General features: G+C 43.5%; 1 protein-coding gene across 4 annotated transcripts in view; it reads right to left on the bottom strand.

The window, feature by feature from the left end:
- Window positions 1-19,089, bottom strand: part of PPP3CC (protein phosphatase 3 catalytic subunit gamma) — a 58,016-nt gene that overhangs the window by 17,794 nt on the left and 21,133 nt on the right. For all 4 annotated transcript variants that reach the window (XM_075910895.2, XM_075910893.2, XM_075910892.2 and 1 more), the window contains exons 4-5: window positions 3,953-4,064; window positions 552-697 (exon numbers count right to left, since the gene is read on the bottom strand). In XM_075910895.2, the coding sequence (XP_075767010.1) occupies window positions 552-697; window positions 3,953-4,064 (258 nt within the window). The remainder of the gene's footprint in view (window positions 1-551; window positions 698-3,952; window positions 4,065-19,089) is intronic.

Raw genomic sequence — 19,089 nt, 5'->3', positions numbered from 1 at the left:
CAAGCACTCTAAGTAGCTTTAGCTGTGCTGCAAAAACTACAGACCGTGGTGCTATCGGAAATAGTGGAAAAAATGGAGGAATAGCAAATGTACAAAGCATGTTTTTCAACAAACTACTTCTATACAGCAGCCACCTGTGGGCTGCAAAGACCATTAACTCATGCTCAGAATGCTCCATAATAAGGACCAAGGAGCTATAATGTCCATACAATAGAGGGGTCTTTGGTTTTTAACATATTGTCCAAAAGATCCATGCACACTGAATGGCTTAGAACTCAATTTCTTTACCTCAAAGTTAAAAAGCTGGATTGTTCCTGCTGAGATCATAGGTTCATCACCCTCCTGAGAACCCAATACTTAAATTGCTATCAACCCCCTTTTGGTAAATGGATCAAGGAAAGACCAAACTTGAACACTCCAAAATTCCTAATAAAGCAATGGCTCTCATGTCTATCAGAGATGGGTTGTGTGAGTATGCTACTAAAAATGAAACCCAGTAACACAAGTATTCAATAAAAACATCAGTGTGAGTGACAAGCAAGACTACTTACTTTCCTAATGTCATCTAGACATGTGATTTCTGGAGACAGTCCTCCATGGACACACAGGAACTGTTGATTTAGAAGGGCAGCAAGAGGAAGACAATCAAATGTATCCATACATGCATCATACACTCGCTCCGAATATTTGATTCGACCTAACGGGGAGAGCAAGCGGGAGAGAGAGAATGTGTTTATCTTTTACCCAATGTGTGTTGATCAAGTTGAATGAAGAGGTTCCAGACCATTCATGCATCCGGACTAACATGCTATAGGAACTAGCAGCAAAGGCCTTGCTGCATAGGAGCATTGTCAGAAAGATTCCAGGAAGCTATTATAGAAGGTGAAATAGAAACAGTCTACAGCAATGGTCACCTACCAGTAGATCAGGATCTACTATAGATCTTCGAGCCTGTGACAGGTGATCCTGACTGGCTTGACCAAGAGGCTGTCAAGTGCTGGCACTTCAGCTGCCCCTCCCCCTACTGCTGCCCATCCCCTGCGCTTTGCCTTGGAGCTACCCCTCTCCCTGGGGAGCCTCCTGCTTTCTGGGCTGGGCAGGGGAGGGAGAGAAAAGGTGCTGATGTCAAGGTGCCCCCTCTCCCACTCCATATCCTCTCTCCACAGAGCAGAGAGAGGGTACAACAGGACTTGGGATGGAGTTTGCTGGCTGCTTTAGGGAGTGGTCCAGGATCAGGGCAGGGCCTTAGCCCCACTGCACCACCAACCAAGACCCACCTGAGGTAAGCAGTGCCCAGCTGGAGCCCACATCCCAAACTTCCACCCCAGTCGTGAACCCCCTCCTGCACCACAAACCTCTGCCCTAGCCCCAAGCACCTCTGCATCCAAATGTCATCCCAGAGCCTGCACCTAGAACCCTCTCCTACATCCCAACTGCCTGCCCCAAGAGCAGCTCAGAGCCCCTCTCACACTCCAGATCCCTTAACCCCAGATCAGAGCCTGCACCCTAACCCTCTGCCCCAGACTGATGAGAGTGAGTGAGGATGGACAAGAAAGGGAGGATGGAGTGACCAGGGATGGGGCCTTGGAGAAGGGGTGGGAAGGAGGCAGGGTAAGGGTGTGTATATTTGAGGTAAATCTTGGCTTGCACTTAAATTAAAAAAGCGATCTTGTGGTTAAAAAGGTTGGAGACCACTGGTGCTATGACACTGTAAGCAAAACTCTCCTCTACCATATTAATGTACCTGTTTAAAAAAAAAAATACTTAACGACATGGAAGTCATAAAGCTTCTCAGGTGGTTCCAACTAGGAACTTTTATTTTCATCTTCTCCTTTCAAGCTCAGAAATGTATTTACCTTAGTGCATATTAACCTCCATACCAAGAACTTCCTGGAAGAGGTGCCTGAGCATTTGCCAAAGCTGGAAAGAACTTAGTTTACTAATACAATATCAGTGTAAGATATTTGTGATTTTTAACTTTCATCTCAAAGGACCCCAAAGAATCTTACAAGTTTCAACTACTATGCAGACTATACACTCGGAAATGCAACAGCTGTTTAGCTTGGCACAGCAATACCATGCAACAGTTTAGATCAGGAATTGCAGTTTCAAGCTGGATATGAGTGCTTCAAGAGACACTCATGGAGGCTAATGAGATAGTATTTGGCTAGGATGCCAGGGGTTAACACACCAAATCTTACACATCTCATCAGGTTCTTAGTTTTATGCCTCAGCCTTGTATCAGAGGGATAATCAACTAGTAGCAGTTCTTCTAGAAGGCCGAGGCACTAGTTCATGACTGACTCAGAGAAAAGAGAGCACTTCAGTGCACTTTCACAACCATTCTCTCAACTTGTGCTATTTCAAGAGCTGCTATTGAGTACTGACCTGACCCAACCTTTTTCTCCTGAGACCTGATCGGATTAGACAAAGTGATCTGGTTCCTTCACCCAAAAGAGGCCATTGCAAACAAGTTCTTTTATAGAGTGCGCAGAATTGGCCAAATGGCTCAAATACAAGTTATATTCAGCAATCTCCATATCAAAATGCATCAGAAAAACCTATGTTTTATTTTTCTTTGTATGGATACTACAAGAGCTGCTGTTTTGAACACACCTGCTGATTTAACCATTAATGTTCTGGCAGCTGATGTCTTATACTGCCTGATTTAACAGATGGACTAGGAAGGTTTTCAGTGTCACAGAACTGTTATGGATTTCCTAAAAACAGAAGTCAAGCTTTCACAACAAGCTGCCAGATATATTCAGAAATGTCCCCCATCAGGTGCTATTGGAATAGTAAAACCCAACAATACTGTGTAGTCACAAAAGGAGATCCACCGTGCCAAAGTACACATGGTCACATGTCTGCATCCATCTTAGATGGTGATGGTTTATCGCAACCATGTCTTACAAAACTCTTCCTGCTACCGTAAGATGAACCCTCATCTACAAGAAAAAAAAGTTACTGAATTTTTCACTGTCTCCCTCTCTTATTTCTGTGGCTTTAAAAGGTTTTAGTTAAACTTTATGTACAGGACAAGAAGAGGCTATTTTTGTTTACGATGCTTTTCAACAGAGGATACTGGGAACAGAACATAGAAACCTTTAGCCTCCATATCACTGGCTCAAATCCAGCCCAGCTCGGTAGGGAGCAACAACTACCACCAGCAGATGGCCCTTCAGTGTTCAGCTTGAAGCAAGCTAATGCCCTTCAGCTCATTTCTGAATAAACAGGTATATTCCTGCCACACTTTACCCCTGACAGCAGTCTGGGCCACAGAACCCTGAACTATCACCGGTCCTCTAGAAAGGACTCCTTCAGGTCAGGGTTGAGGCACACACTACTGCTGCCTCTGCTCATTGCCTGCAGAGAGGATTTCAGTCCACTTGACCTTTCACCAGCACTAGTTTCACATACTTTTGCAAGTTATAAATACTATATTTAACTAAAATAAAATTATCTTAGAGGTAATGATTCGCCCAGTACAAACACTAGGAAGAGTCCTTTATTTTCTTCCAGCTGTAATCATCAATTCCAGCTGCACAAACTGAACTGAAAGTCACTTGGCAGTAATTATAGGGTGCTGGGTCTCAAAGCTGAGGGAAGGAGGGGGCTTTGCATGCAACCATTTGTCAGTAAGACAGGAAGGAACACAGGAGACATGCTGGTGCTCCTTTTACTTGCACTCATATTCCCTTTACCAAAGAACCCAAATGCCACTTCAGCTCATGTTCAGTTCTCCACAGAATTGGTTCAACCCAAAATACTGAACAACAACTGAAGCAACATGGTAGAATATTGGAAACAAGAGGGCAGCGAGATGAAGATACATCTGTTAGAGCCAGTTGGGACATCCAAGGCAGGCCTCAGAGGACTGAGAGCCGTGACCTAGTCAGGTCATGCTAATAATGCATCTTTGTTTTTACTTAAGAGAATAGGACATACTTACATTCCTGTTTAAAGGTGAAGTATTCTGTGAGGTGCCTGCACTCATGGTTCCCTCGAAGCAGGAACAGCGTTTTGGGATGATTTATCTTTAAACTCCATAAATACAGCACACACTACAAACGAGATGGAAGGAGAAAATGGCATGTCATAAAACCTCACTAATCATCTACAGACTTTGCTAAGAGCACTTGGGAATAACATAACAGCAGCCATATTGAATCAGATCATTGGTCCATCTAACCCAGTATCTTGTTTTCTGACACTGGCTGGTGTTAGTTTATTCAAACAGAGTGAATGCAGGAATTAATAAAGTACTCCTTATCCATCCCATGTCAACCAGTCCCAGCTTCTGGCAGTCAGGGGTTTCAGGACATCCAGAACATGTAGTTGCCTCCCTGACTGTCTTGGCTAACAGATGCTGATGGACCTATCCTCCATGAACTTATTGAATTTTTTTTAACCCCAGTTATAGTTTTGGCCTTCACATCATCTCCAGCAACAAGTTCCACAGGTTGACTGCGTGGCATGTGAAGTATTTCCTTATGTTTGTTTTTAACCTGCTATCCATCAATTTCATCAGGTGACCACTAGGTTGTGTGTTATGTGAAGGGTTAAATAACACTTTCTTACTCACTTTATCCACACCATTCATGACTTTATAGACCTCTACTATATTACCCCTTAGTCGTCTCTTTTCTAAGAACAGTCCTGTTCCGTACCCTTAATAAATATTTGTTGCTTTTCTCTGCACTTTTTCTGACTCTAATTTCGTTTCTGAGATAGGACAACCATTATTCAAGATGTACCATGAATTTATAGTAACATCATGAGATTCTGTCTTATCTATCCCTTTTCAACCTTTTCAAACTAGGGATGTGATCTGGTAGCACCTCCCCCCTCCCCTTGCTGCCTCTATCAGAAAGAGGCAGCAAAGGGCGGTGGGGGGGAGAGAGGAAGGGGAAGGGGTTCGTCAAAGCAGTAGTGCTGTGTGGAGCCTAGGTAGACCCCAGGCTCCACGCGGCACTGCTGCTTTGAAATGCCGTGTACAGCCCGGGACCAGATGGGAGTTCCCAGTTGGCCTGGGCTGCATGTGGCATTTCAAAGCAGCAGTGCTGCATGGAGCCCAGGGTCAGCGGAAGTGTCCCAAAGGAGGTGCCCTTATCAGCTATTTGATTAGCCAATTAAATCAAAATTTTACATCCCTATTTCAGACAGTTCCTAAATTGTTAGCTTTTTGACCACTACTGCACATTGAGCAGATGCGTTCAGAGAACTATCCACTAAGACTCCAAGATCAGTTTCTTGAGAGGTAACAGCTAATGTGGACTCTGTCACTTTGTATTTATAGGGGGATTATCAACAGTGCATTTCATCTGCCGTTTTGTTCCACGTCACAAAAGGATCTCAAAACTGGTTGACTCAAGTCATCTATGGACTTAATTATCTTGAATAATTTCATGTTGTCTGCAAAACTTCGCCATCTCACTGTTTACCCCCTTTTCTGCATAACTTATGAATATGTTGAACAGCACTGGACCCAGTATTGATCCTTGGGGGATCTTGCTGTTTATTCCTCTCCACTGTAAAAACTGACAATTTATTTCCTATCTTTGAACCACTTACTAATCCATGAGAGCACCTTCCCTCTTATCCCACACTGCCCACCTTGCTCAATAGCCTTCAGTGAGAGAGATGGGGCTTTCTAAAAGTTTCAATACACTATATCTGTTAGAATGGCTCTTTCCACAAGTTTGTTGACCCCCCTCAAAGAACTCTAATAGATCAGTGAGGCATGATTTCCCTTTACAAAAACCATGCTGATTCTTCCCCAACATACTGCGTTCATATAACTGCCCGATAACTTTTCAGTAGCAGGCAAACAGGTTGAAACTACAGTAAAATGTTCATTTTACCAATCTAATCTCCAGGATCGTTTCTGGAGTCTTTTTAAAAATTAACTTTACATTAGCTATCTTCCAGTCATCCTCCACAGAGCCTGATTTAAGCAATAAGGTACAAAATTGCAGAACTATAAAGTGGTATTTATCTGAGTTCCTTCAGAACTCCTGGGTGAATACCGTCTGGTGACAGTGATTCGTTACAATTTATCAGTTGGTTCCTAAACCTCATCTACTGACACTTCAAGCTAGTACAGCTCCTCAGATAGGTCACCTAAAAAGAACAGCTCAGATGTGGGGGATCTCACTCACATGCTCCACAGTGAAGCATAATGCAAAAATCCACTTAGCTTTGCTACAATAACCTTGTCTTCCCTGAGTGTTCCTTTAGCACCTCAGCTGTCGAGTGGTCCCACTAACAGTTTGACAGGTTTCCTGGCTTCTGATTTGTTTGTAAGTTTTTCTCACTGCTCCAAAAATTCTATTATTGGCCTGCCTGAATCTACTTTTCCCATTCAACTTGCCAGAGTGTATGTCCCTTTCTAGTCTCCTCGGTTAGATCAGACTTCTAATTTTTAAAAGATGTCTGTTTGTCTCTAACTGCCTCATTTACTCTAGTTAGCCAACGTGACACTTTTGGGTCCTTCCTGCTTTTTCTTTTATTTGGGGTATACATATAATTTGAGCCTTTTTTAAACTGTTTTTAAAAAAAGGCTCTATGCAGCTTGCAGGCGTTTCACTCTGGTCACTGTTCTTTTTAAATTCCATTTAACTAGCTTCCTCATTTTTATAGTGTTCCTCTTTTTGAAGTCAAATGCTACTGGAGTGGATTTCTTTGGTATTATCCCCAAAAATGGTACATTACATATATGGTTGCTATTACCAAGCAGTTCAACTACATTCAGCTCTTGGACTGAATTCTCTGCAACACGTAGGGACTAAATCAAGAATCGCCTCTCCCCTTTGTAGGTTCCAGGAATATGAGAAACTCATTAATGATGCCTTGAAATTTTCTCTGTATCCCATTCTGAGGTGTCCTGTTCCCAGTCAATATGGGAATAGCTGAAATCCCCCATTACTGTTGATTTTCTGGTTTTGTAGTCTCTTCTAGTGCTTAAGCATTTCACAATCATGGTCTCATACTGGTCAGGTGGTCAATAATGTATTCCTATTGCTAAACTCCAATCCAAGCATAGACTTTCTAATCTATAGAGATTCTGAGTTTTATTCAGTTAAGATTTTTCCTATATTTGATAGTGCCATTGCCCCACCAGTATGACCTCTTCTGACATTCCTACATATTTTGAACTCTAATATTACCATGTACTATTGAGGATCATTGTTCCACTAAGGTTCTGTGATACCTATTATATCAATACCCTCATTTAATTACAGGCACATAAGTTCATCCATCTTAAAAGTAATGCAAAAAGTTGATTTCAAGTAAAACCTTAAGAGCAACCCAGTTCCATATGCCGCATCAGATCTTATCTTAGACAACTTCACAAGTGGGGAAAAGCCATAGTACACATTTCTCTATATTAGGCTTGAGCTGGAGAACTGATAGATGAGATATCAGTCAACTGAAACCAACTTTGCATTGGGTGGCAGCTTTTCCTTCCTTCCTCCCTGTCAGCAGAAACCAAAGCAGCTAAGCACAAACAGCTGTACAGTATCTCTACAGCTGTCCCACTGCAACTTAAACTGGAGATTATCAGATTCTTGCTGATCATTATATCAAGTGTTTTGAATATTAGTAAGAGCCTAATGTTTCTAATATGGAAAAATACTACTTAGTATGTGTAATATTTATGTGATCTATATTCTAGAAGAACTGAAAAAAAACAAACACCCAAAAACAGGAAAACCTCACAATGCTTTGGGGGCTGAAAAAAGTTTCATAACCTTTCTGTGAACAGTGTCATTGAACAAGTGCATCAGTATCACTGAGGAACAAGCTAATATAAAATTGGCACAATAGGAAAATACTCCTGGCTAGCTTGCCAAAGAAGCTCTGAAGGTAAATGTTTTAAAGAGATTTGTCCAGCTGATTTGTCTAACATGGGAAAAGTGATATTGAGTTTGCCCTGATGATTTTGAGAGTTGAAGATAATCTGTTATGACAATAAACTGTATGGCTTGAATTAAAGTTTGTAACAAGCACTTGCCCTTTAGGCTGAAATGCTGCAAAAACTGTACATTCTTTCACAACATGAAAGATGAAGGTTGACATCAGAAAGCAAATTTTGCACTTAATACATGCTGGGTTGGGTGTAAAGTATTCCAGAAGCCAGCTTCTGTGGCATAAAAGTTAATTTCAGAGCAGAGACAAACCAGTTTCTACTACAGATGGCTAAAACATCAAGGTACGTCAACACTGAACCTCTCCAGGCAAGCTTTGAATTACTCGTTTGGAACATTAATATCTCCAGAGAATAAGGAACGTGCATTAACATAAGGAATTCCAGAGTCCCATATAGTTCTAGAGCATCTCTGCATGCTACAGAATTTAAACCCTAAAGTAAGAGACATGCCTACATACACCTAATTTTAAACATGAGTAGATATGAGACAACAACCAGTAATTTAGGTTGCCCATTTAGATCCACAATAAATGTATTGCTAAGCCTATAAATAGGAGAAATAGTCCCACAAATTTATACATATCCTGCAATTTCAACTTTACCCTGATGTGTTCCCAACTTAAATGTCTCAGATCGGAGTAGCACATGAGAACCAGAAAATGAAAGTTACTATAAATTGAACAAATTGTCATGAGGGATGGAGACAAGATCAGAGAACTAACCAAATTGGTTTTCGCTGCATGAGCAAAAAAGGAAAGATATAGCAATAATGGAGTGGAAATCAGAGTTTAAAAGTTCTATCAGTTTTAACAAGCCCTTAGGATGTTAGCAAGATGCAGAAGAGCTATTAAAATACATATTTTTAAAAAATATAGTAGTGTAGCACTCTGGATATAACTATGAAACTACGCTTTCTGACAAGCGAACAAAATCTATGGAACTGTAAATCAAACTTTACATTTTTGTCTCCAATGATGTGCGGATATTTAACAAGTGCCTGAAAAATCATTGGTGCTGAGGGAAAAAGCTAACACAAAGGAAAACATAGATCAAAGAGCACTGAATAGCCTGTTGATGTCTCTACAGGAGCCAGGATGAGAGATAACTACAGTGGCATTCATGTGATTCTTTACTTGGTATTTTACAAAGAGATCCCTTATTCAGATTTTCCAATGTTATGAGCCTAGAAACTGATTATTAGATAGTTACAACTTCTCAGTCACAACTTGAGACAATTATGGATTACTAGATTTAAACTGCAGCTTCCTTTTTTTATTTGCCTGTGAGCTTAACTGTAAAGCCATGCACTGAAGCGTACATGAATATTTAATTTCTTCCCTTACAAACTGACACTCATACAAAAGATTTACCCTTGTAACACACCACTACTTACAAGGAGATCAAAACTGCTTGTAATAAAGCATGATGGAATATTTCCTAAATTAAGTAGAAGAATCAAATTGCAGGGCATCCAGAAGAATCTTTTTAAGAGTCCCTTCATGCAAATAGATATGTACATTTTAAAAGGTCAGTTGAAATTTACAAATTAATAAAAATTGCACCTATAATGTGCTTATAAATAATAAACCTTCCAACATACTTGTGAAATAGGCAAGTATTGCCATTCTATCTTATTGCAGGGTAGGATAGAGAATGAATCCAGCTCCTATTTACAAGTGCACTTTAGTCTGTTATGTTAAATCACAGTGAATTTACAGTTTACATGGTTTAGCAAGAGAAGCTTATTGCTGCTTTCTTTAATAATGCTAACAAGAGAGACTCAAAGGAAAAGTGTAAAGGCAAAACATGCACATTCCTTCTCAGAGGGGTTAGTTTGCCTTCAAACATTTATAGTTTTTTCCTCACTGATGTCATATCATGATCAACAACAGGGTCAGTCAGGCTGCAATAAGCACACTTGTTAGAAATTTTAGTGACACTGTAAGAATTGGCAGGCCCCAAATTAAGTCAACTACAATATTAATTTTTAATGTGAATATTGTGAAATGTGCTAAATTAGAAATCCCATGTTAGAGACCCAAGTTCTCTTAATCCACATTGAAAAGCTACAACAATGGTCATGTTCCTTTCAATGTGTTTGAATCCTTATTTGGACAGACAATTTCTCGGGGTTTGGTCTTCCCAGTTTGGTCAATCTTGGCCACTCTGAAGAATGTTCCAGAAATTGGGTCTATAAAAGCTATTGTGGCTTTTTAATGGACACTCTTCTATACAGATCTGGGACTGGAGTGAGACGAAACTCACTTTCCATGGTCCAGTGACACGTGACAGCCTAAAAGTCAACTTTTGGTGATTTCCTCTTATCATGAGGAAAAAGGTACATCTGCCCTCCAAACTGAGGGTTGCAAAAGAAAGCCCTGCAGCACTCTGCCTGTGCAATTTTACTGCTCCATTCTAGGGATAGTGAGATTTACAGGAATTCTACTCAGCATTATATACCTGAAAACCAAAACAAGAGCTGATAGGTCTAATTTTAGGTTTACCAACTTTAACTCTGTTGCTTTAATATTTAATCATCCTGAATAAAACAGTACATTCCAGCCCTGCAGAAGTATTGTATATTAAATTCTGTAATTAGACAATGACAATAAGAGCCCTTGGCGTAATCTAACTCTGCAAATTAATCAGCAAAGGTCTGGCACCACCGTCGCTGAAGGAACTGTGACTAGAACCAGAATCTTTTATATTTAATAAAATGGGGTTTTATTAATTATATTATGGTGCCAACCTAGTTTTCATCTGAGATGAGAGCCCCATCACACAAAGCACTGTATACAGAGTGAAAGATCTCCCCAGAGCCTAAGAGCTTTAAATCAAGAGACACGGTGCAGGGCCAGAGAGAGAAAGCAAATTGCCCAACATTATAGAAGGTTACTGCCAGAGCTCATGTAAAACCCAGGTCTCTCCACTAGCAGCTGATGTCTTAAAGGAGGAAAATTAGGTTAAGGTTTCACTCCTGCTATTGGTGCTTAATACATTACATCCTTTTCTGAGTACAGTGCCTAGTGTACACTGGCAAACACACAGGCATTTAAAAGCCTCTAAGAAAGGAGATCCCCACAAAAGTGGAAAATGCATAAACTGTATTTGACTAAAAATCTGATAGAAGTCACAAAATATCACATGCATTTTTTGTAAAGCTCCTCACAGGTTACTGGGATAATCAGTTACCAAACATGGTCCATACCACTGGCAGGAGAAAACCTGTGCACTAGCCAAATGATTTTTTTAATCTTAGATGTTTCATGTGTGAAACAAAACAGTCAAGAAAACAGCCAGGACTTACAAAATAGACTTACTGCAGTGTCATGGCTCCCTATGAGCAAGAATACAAGTTAGGTCTGGGGATAAAACCTACAGAGTCTCCACCGCCCCCAATACTATCTATAAACAAAATGCATCTCTTATTCCACAATAGGCTCCCACTGTATAAAAGAGGAAAGTCACAATGAGGAAGCTATATGGAACTGATGTTAATCTGAGTCACAATTCTAATCAGCCTCTGAATATTGTAAAATAATGGCTTATCGTTTTGTGTCTAAGAAAGGGAACATATGAAGTATGTTATGTAGCACAGATACTGCCTGCAGGTTAGGCTCCATGGTGCTAGGCACATAGCCTATAGGACAGCATTCAGACTGCATGTCGCTACAAGAGATCACTAGGAATGAGAACATTTTCCTTTACTTTTAACGTACTGGGTGTGAATTTAGTACTGACAGTTCTGGAGACCAGATGCCTCTGTTTATCCCTAGAACAGGTATAAAAACAGCAACAGCAACACCAGCTTCCTTCACAACACCAGCTTCCTTCACATACTGTGCTGCACAATGTGGAGGAAAAATCCCCTCTGGAAAGACAGAGTTGAGTACCCTATTCAATCCCTGTCTTCTGCAAAGCTGCCAAAAAAGAGCTAATTAGACCCAGTTGCAATGGTGGGTTTTATGACAGCATCTGAGACCAAACATTTCACACAGACTATTTTCTTTTTGCAGTAAAAAGCCTCAATTTCTGTACAATAAAAATGTGTTGCATCTTTGCGCTCATTTTAACCAATCACTATCGTATGTTGCTTTTAAATTATAGTACAACACACAACAGCATAACCACAAAGAGTATGATAAAGATCTGAGTTGAGAGAACTGACTTTCTGGCATATTTAAATTAGGGATGTAAAATCCTGTTTAATTGTAATTTTTTTATAGTTTTTAACTGGTTAACCAATTAAAGGCATGGCCACCAACCAGGCGATCGCGATCAACTGGTCAATCAGGAGGGCCCGACCAGTCAATTGCAAGGCGTTCAGGGCCTCCCCCCATTTCCCTCCACCCCCAAGAAGCCCCACTACCTACCCCCAGCAACAATGGAGGTAGCACCAGCTCCTGCAGGGTGAAGGGAAGTTCCACAGCTGCGCACCACTTCTGGGATTTCCGAAAGTGCGCTGGCTGCTCTCCCTCCCCCAAACAGCCAGCACGGTGCATGAAAGGCCAGGTCTGTGGCATGTTGGGGATGTCCTTCCCCAGCAGGGGCGAGGGGATAGGAGTACCTGGAGGAGGCATGCACAGAACTCCCTCCTCTGCGGGAGGGAGGAGGGGGTAGGAGTCCCCGGAGGAGGCGCGCACGGACTTCCCTGCTCTGTGGGGGGAGGGGGTACAGATGACACTAAGCTACAGGGAGAGGTAGATATGCTGGAGGGTATGGATAGAGTCCAGAATGACCAGGACAGATTAGAGGATTGGGCCAAAAGCAATCTGATGAGGTTCAACAAGGACAAGTGGAGAGTCCTGAATTGGGATGGAAGAATCCCAAGCGTTGCTGCAGGCTGGGGACTGAATGGCTAAGTAGCAGTTCTGCAGAAAAGGACCTGAGGATTACAGTGGATGAGAAGCTGGATATGAGTCAACAGTGTGCCCCTGTAGCCAAGAGGGCTAATGGTATATTAGGGTGCATTAGAAGGAGCATTGCCAGCAGATCCAGAGAAGTGATTATTCCCCTTTATTTGGCCTTGGTGAGGAGTAGTGTGTCCAGTTCTGGGCCTCCCGCTATAGGAAGGATGTGGACGCATTGGAGAGGGTCCAGCAGAGGTTGACCAAAATGATTAGGGGGCTAGAGCACATAACCTATGAGGAGACACTGAGGGATTTGGATTTGTTTAGTCTGCAGAAGAGTGAGGGGAGATTTGATAGCAGCCTTCAACTTCCTGAAGAGAGGTTTCAAAGAGGACGGAGAGAGGCTGTTCATAGTAGTGACGGATGGCAGAACAAGGAGCAATGATCTCAAGTTACAGTGCGAAAGGTCTAGGTTGGATATTAGGAAAAACTATTTCACTAGGAGGGTGGGGAAGCGCTGGGATGGGCTCCCTAGGGAGGTGGTGGAATCTCCATCCCTAGAGGTTTTTAAGTCTCAGCTTGACAAAGCCCTGAAAACTCTTCCGTGTCCAGGGACGCGTTTGTTCTTCCACTTTTTTTAGTGGAAGAGCAAACATGCTCTGTCAGCAACCCCTGTATTCCTCGTTCCACGAGGAATAAGGGGGCTTCCGAAAGAAGGGTTTTTTCTGACATTTGGCCAAGTCTAGACAGGCCAAATGTTGGAAAAACCTCTTCCCACAGAAGAAATGGAGGAAAAAAAGAAAAAAAAGCAGCAGTGTAGCCATACCCTGAGAGTATATAAGGGCTGGGGATAGCAAGTGATGGAGAGGAGGAAAACAGAGAGGACGGGGCTTCAAGGAAGGGGTGGGAGTCTTGGGGGAAGGATGGGGTAGATCTTGGCTTGTTCTAATATTTAAAAAGTGATCTTGGGCGTAAAAAGGTTGGAGACCACTGAATTAAAGGGAAGTGGGAAGCGCTAGAGCGACCCCCTGCCACCCGGGGCTGTTCTGGCTGGGCTAGAGCGCCCCCTGCCTGTGGAAGGCCTCATGAGGCTGGAGCAGCCCCTTACCCACAGTGGACATGGAGCTGCTCCAGTCACCACTAGTTAACCAGAACTAATTAGCCTCAGTTTACCAGTTAATCATTCATATCCCCATTACAAACAGCCACTTTTATCCTGGCAACCCAACAAATGTTCATGGCAATACAAGTATCGGGCAAGGGGTCACTTGAGTCTCTAACAACTAAGATAAACTTAAAGAAACCCCAAATAGTCTGGCAGCACTTTAAAGACTAAGGCTGTGTCTACATTGGCCCCTATTCCGTAATAGGGATGCTAATGTAGCACTTTGGAATAGGCAAATCTGCGGGGGATTTAAATATCCCCCACGGGATTTGCATTTTCATGGCTGCCGCTTTTTTCCGGCTTGTAGATAAGCCGGAGAAAAGCGCCAGTCTGGACACGATCCTCTGGAAAATAAGCTCTTTTCCAGAGGATCTCTTATTCCTACTTTCAAATCCCCCGCGGATTTGCCTATTCCAAAGTGCTACATTAGCATCCCTATTACGGAATAGGGGCCAATGTAGACGTAGCCTAAGAGTTTAGTCTTTAAAGACAACTAAGAGTTTGTCTTAACACCTTCCTGGGCCTCAGTTTTACACCCTGCTTCCCGACTGCATACATCACGATGCAATTATACAAGTACCTCCTATTTCACTCAATTAAAAGGTCATGATTATCAGCAGGGCTCAACAAATGCACTTGTCCGCGGTGAGTAGATTTTTCTAGCTGGTGAGTGCAGGGGCGGACTGGCCCGGTGGGTTGTTGTGACGGGCTGGCTGAAGCCCACACTACGGGCGGCGCGGCCCCATCCGATCAACTGGCCGGTGGAGGAACACAGCGCCGCTGGGAAGGGGGAAGTGCGGCGATTCTTCCCACCAGGCTGCCTGCGTGCAGCTCCAGTGCGAGGATGCTGGTGTGACCTGGCCCCGTTGATTTTAAAGGGTTGCGGCAGCTCGGCTCTGGCCACGTGTCCCCAGGAGCTGGCTGCGGCGCGCGGCACAGCCAGGGCCCACCCAGCCAGCTCCATTCCTGGCATGGCCCCAGCCCCCCTTTGTCTCTGCGCCACCCATTCCCCACACCTCCCCTGCACTCCGGACCCTCTGCTCTCCTTCTTCCCTGTGACCCTTTGGCTCTGCGCTGCCCTTACACCACGCACCCTGCTCCCCCCGATCCCTGCCCCCTCAGCTCTGTGCTGCCCATTCCCTGCACTGCCCCTAGACCCTGATCTCTCTGCCCCTCCTGTTCCCCGCGTCCCATTCTCCGTGCTTCCATCGCACCCTGCTACCCCCAATCTCTCTGGCTCTGTGCTTCCGGTTCCCCGTGCCACGCCCCTACTGTTCTCTGCACCCCTCTGGCTCTGTGCTGTCCCTGCATCCTGCTCCCCCTGTGGGTCGGGAGTGAAGGGTGCTTGCCCACAGGGAGGGGCTGGACAGGGCAGGGAAAAGGCTGCTGTGACCCAACAGCGAGTGAAAGGGGGAGTTCACTTGAAGCGCCTTTGCCTTTATGGAAAAAAAACGAATGAAAATGCCATTTGTTATTTATAGGGCTAAAATGCCGGGACAAAAAAGAAAAACAAAAAAAAACCCATTGTAAAATGCAAACATGTGTAAAAGACAACACCAAAGGGGGGAAGGAGAGATGTTTTGCTTGGGGCAGTAAAAAACCTAGAGCTGGCCCCTGGGGAGGGGAAGGGGCTGGGCTGTGGGGAGGGGAGGGGAAAAATATGGGGAAGGAGCTTGTGCTGAGGGGAGGAGGTCAGGAGAAGAAGAAGAAGAAAGGGGAAGGCACCAAGGGACAGGGCTGCAGGAGAGACAAATGCCAGGGGGCCAAGTGCGGACAATGAGGAAAAGGGCAGGAGAGGAGGTGTCAGTGGGAGGGGGGAAAGGGTGATGCCGGGAGAGGAGAGGGTAAGGGCACTGGGGGCCAGAGGGGGAGGGGAGGTGCTGGGAGAAAACTTGAAAGAAGGGGTGGGCATGAGGAAGGCGGGGATGGAGCAAGGCATCTGTGAGGGCACAGGGGCATGACGGTGGTAAGGGGGTGGGTATCAGGGAAAAAGAGAGCAAAGGGGGCAGGGGCAGTGAGGGAAGGGGGAGGCACCAGGAGGGTGCAGGTGCCAAGGGATTCTGGGGGTGAAGTAGAAGGGCAGACACCTGCAGGGGAGGGACCAGCACCAGAGGCAGGGCAGGTGTGTAGAGGGAGGTTTTAGGAGAGGGGATGAGGAGGGTAGCTCACATGATCAGAGTGGGGCTACTGGAGGAGTGGGCACAGGGCAAAAAGAAGGGCTGGAAGAGGGGGGCAGGTCTCAGGAAGGCTGAGGGCAGTGAGAAGGGCAGGAGTCAGGACAGCAGAGGGTAAGGGGTTGGGAGGCAGTAGGCATCAGAGGAGCTGATGGAGCAAGGGGAGGAGACATGGCAGCAGAGAGAAAAGGTAGAGATTTATAAGATATTTATTAATAACCTGGGTGATATTTATTAATAACTTATTAGTAATTATTGTTCTTATTCTTATTAGGAATTTATGCCATTAAAAAACACCTTTTGTGGGGGAGGGTGGCGAGTCCCTTTTTTGTCTGGCGAGTAGGGTTTTCCATAATTGTCAACCCCTGATTATCAGCCACTTTGGGCAGACACTTGATAATATGCCCTCCCAGCATATGGATGCACAAGTTTGTGCTATGACTTAAAGTCCCTGTGGATGCCAGCATTCTTCACTTTTTTGAAGTGGAAAGCACAGCAAAGTCTGAATTCCTTACAACCTGAATCTCTGAGATAAACAGACTGCCTGCAAAACTAAAGCACTCGAGTATCTCATCACAGCAGTTGGCCTTCTGAATCTAGTAACCACTGAAAATGTTTGCACGGTGTATGTTAGAAATCCTGAAAAAACTATAAAGAACCAGATTAACCACGTGTTAGCTAGCCACTGCTTTGCCTACACAGCTGTTGTCTAAGCAGTCTGCTGAACGGCTGCCATTTCACTATAAAAACTGGTGCTGCTGTAGTTTATTACACACCCAAATGGGAATCTCTTTTAAATACTTTACAGTAGGTGGAAAGAAAAGGCACACATCAATAAGCACAAGGAAGCAAGCCTTCTATATTCTGTTTTATCAGTGACATTTGGATCAGCCCCCGCGTGTACTAATCAAAGCCCACCCTGCTTCGTGAAAGATCAATGCTTGCTCCGTGGGGAAAAAGAATGCCTCATGGCTTTATCTCCCCTGTGGACTCAAAGGGTAAGAGGGAGAGGAGGGTCAAGAATGGCATGAAAGGGATTCATGCTGACAGAATACAAAGAACAGCTGTCCCAAATGTCTCCAAAGACTGAAAGTGCTGGGTTGCTCCAACTTTTAAGATGCATCAGGCTTAAAAAGGGATCAGATCAAGCAAAATTTGGCTGACTGAAATTTGCAGTTTTTACTCCCCAATAAGATTCTCAGCTCATCCCTCTCCCCAGAAAGATTACTTGATGTTCCATTTTCCTGCCTGAAGCATTTTTTCCTAGTTCTGGAACTCTCCCATTTTTAGTTCAAATTTACCTATCACCATAGTACTTATGCACCTACTTAATTTTCTTTCCACATGGCAGACAAACTAGCCTGTTTGATACGATGCAAGGATCAAAGTCTGGGGGTGGGAAGCCCCCTCCCTGTCCTTGTTCTTTAGAGCATAAACTGTAGTGTGTATACAATTAATTCTCACCTATCAATTTTAACACCACAAAAGAAATGTACCTCAGACCAATGAGGGATTAAGCAGGCATTTGACAATGTCTCTGGCAGGTAAACACTTTTAAACTCTTAACAGAGTGGTTTGTGCATACTCCAGTGTTTCAAAAGAAATAGCATGAAACTCCTGTCATTCCTTCGCCCCTCCAAGAATAATACACAAAGGCACCCGTGCCAGCACTACATAAATTCTACTGGCTGAACATTAAGGATTCAGCTTCTCAAGCATCAATGTGTTCACTATTCCAGCAACTGCTCAGTGTCTCACCTTGGCTTAAAGTCAATATGTAGAAGCACAGAAGCATGAGGATGGAAGGAGGCCAACAATCTGCCAAAATGCAATAGGCAGTGGCACCCTGCTAAATATTATGATAGTAAATATCCTTCAAACAACTATTTACACTAAACACCCTATTTGCTGCCTCTGGTAGTGGTATTTTAACTGATCTTTGCAAACAAATTCTGTTTGAGTTCCAATAGGTCAGATCTTCCTTACCTTTGTTCTCACATCAGATATTAACTGAAATTGCTATGCAGCATCTTATTCTGTTTCCTTTAGAAACAAGACCTGGCATCATTAGTTTGGCCATTGTATTTCCTGTGATACTCTCAAAATGTTAATAGAGATTCTGTGCGTCTACCAGTCAATTCCATTTTCATGCAAAATACATTACATCCTCTGCAGGTCTGTGGCATTTACTAGTAACTTTTACCACCTCCTGACACAAGTACTATGTGCTAGCTCAGTTACCAGTAACTGCTGAAAGAGCTAATAGCTAATTGTAAATGAACAAAAATCAATTAATCTGTACTTTAAAGCTGACAATTCTCAACTTTCTCTAGCTGCAATACCACAGGATCAATGAATGGGGTTACAAAACTACAAAATCCTGGTGCAGTGTCTGACATTACACTGACAACAACCTGCCCACATGTGGAGCTGACTGACAGATTAGTGCTTATTCTAGGAAAAGATTCAGTATAACAAGTAACATTTGGTAACATTTTTTAGATGTTTCCCACCTATGACAGTTAAGGGACACTGCACTGAGATTACTGTGTGGCTCAAAAAGGCCAATATTTTAGGTAAAAGTCCATCCTTTAACGCCAGCTTTCTACATTCATGCAGCGCTAGATGCTTAGGGGCTAATGAATCCACGTGATCTGGGCTAGGAAACCCAACACTCCATTGTGTGTTATGGGAAATGCGAGGAGAACTCCTGTGAGGAGTCCTCCCCCTTGTTCTGCTCAGTCAGACAGACAGCACATGTGACAATAAAGCTATAGATTCAGAATCAAGAGTTTAGACATTAGCCTCAGCACAGCTGTTTTTCTGTCACTACATGCTGAGGGCACAACTTTCAACCTGCCTCAAAAATAATGCCCCATTGGTTTGCACCACTTTTCCAACAAATCACATTGCAAGTAGATGATCTATAGCAATGTGGCTTTCCTCGTACACAGAAGCATATCAGAA

Source organism: Pelodiscus sinensis, chromosome 28 (assembly GCF_052426305.1).
Source record: "Pelodiscus sinensis isolate ZL-2025 chromosome 28, ASM5242630v1, whole genome shotgun sequence".
Taxonomy (NCBI): Eukaryota; Metazoa; Chordata; order Testudines; family Trionychidae; genus Pelodiscus; species Pelodiscus sinensis.
This window is presented reverse-complemented; position numbering and strand designations above follow the sequence as displayed.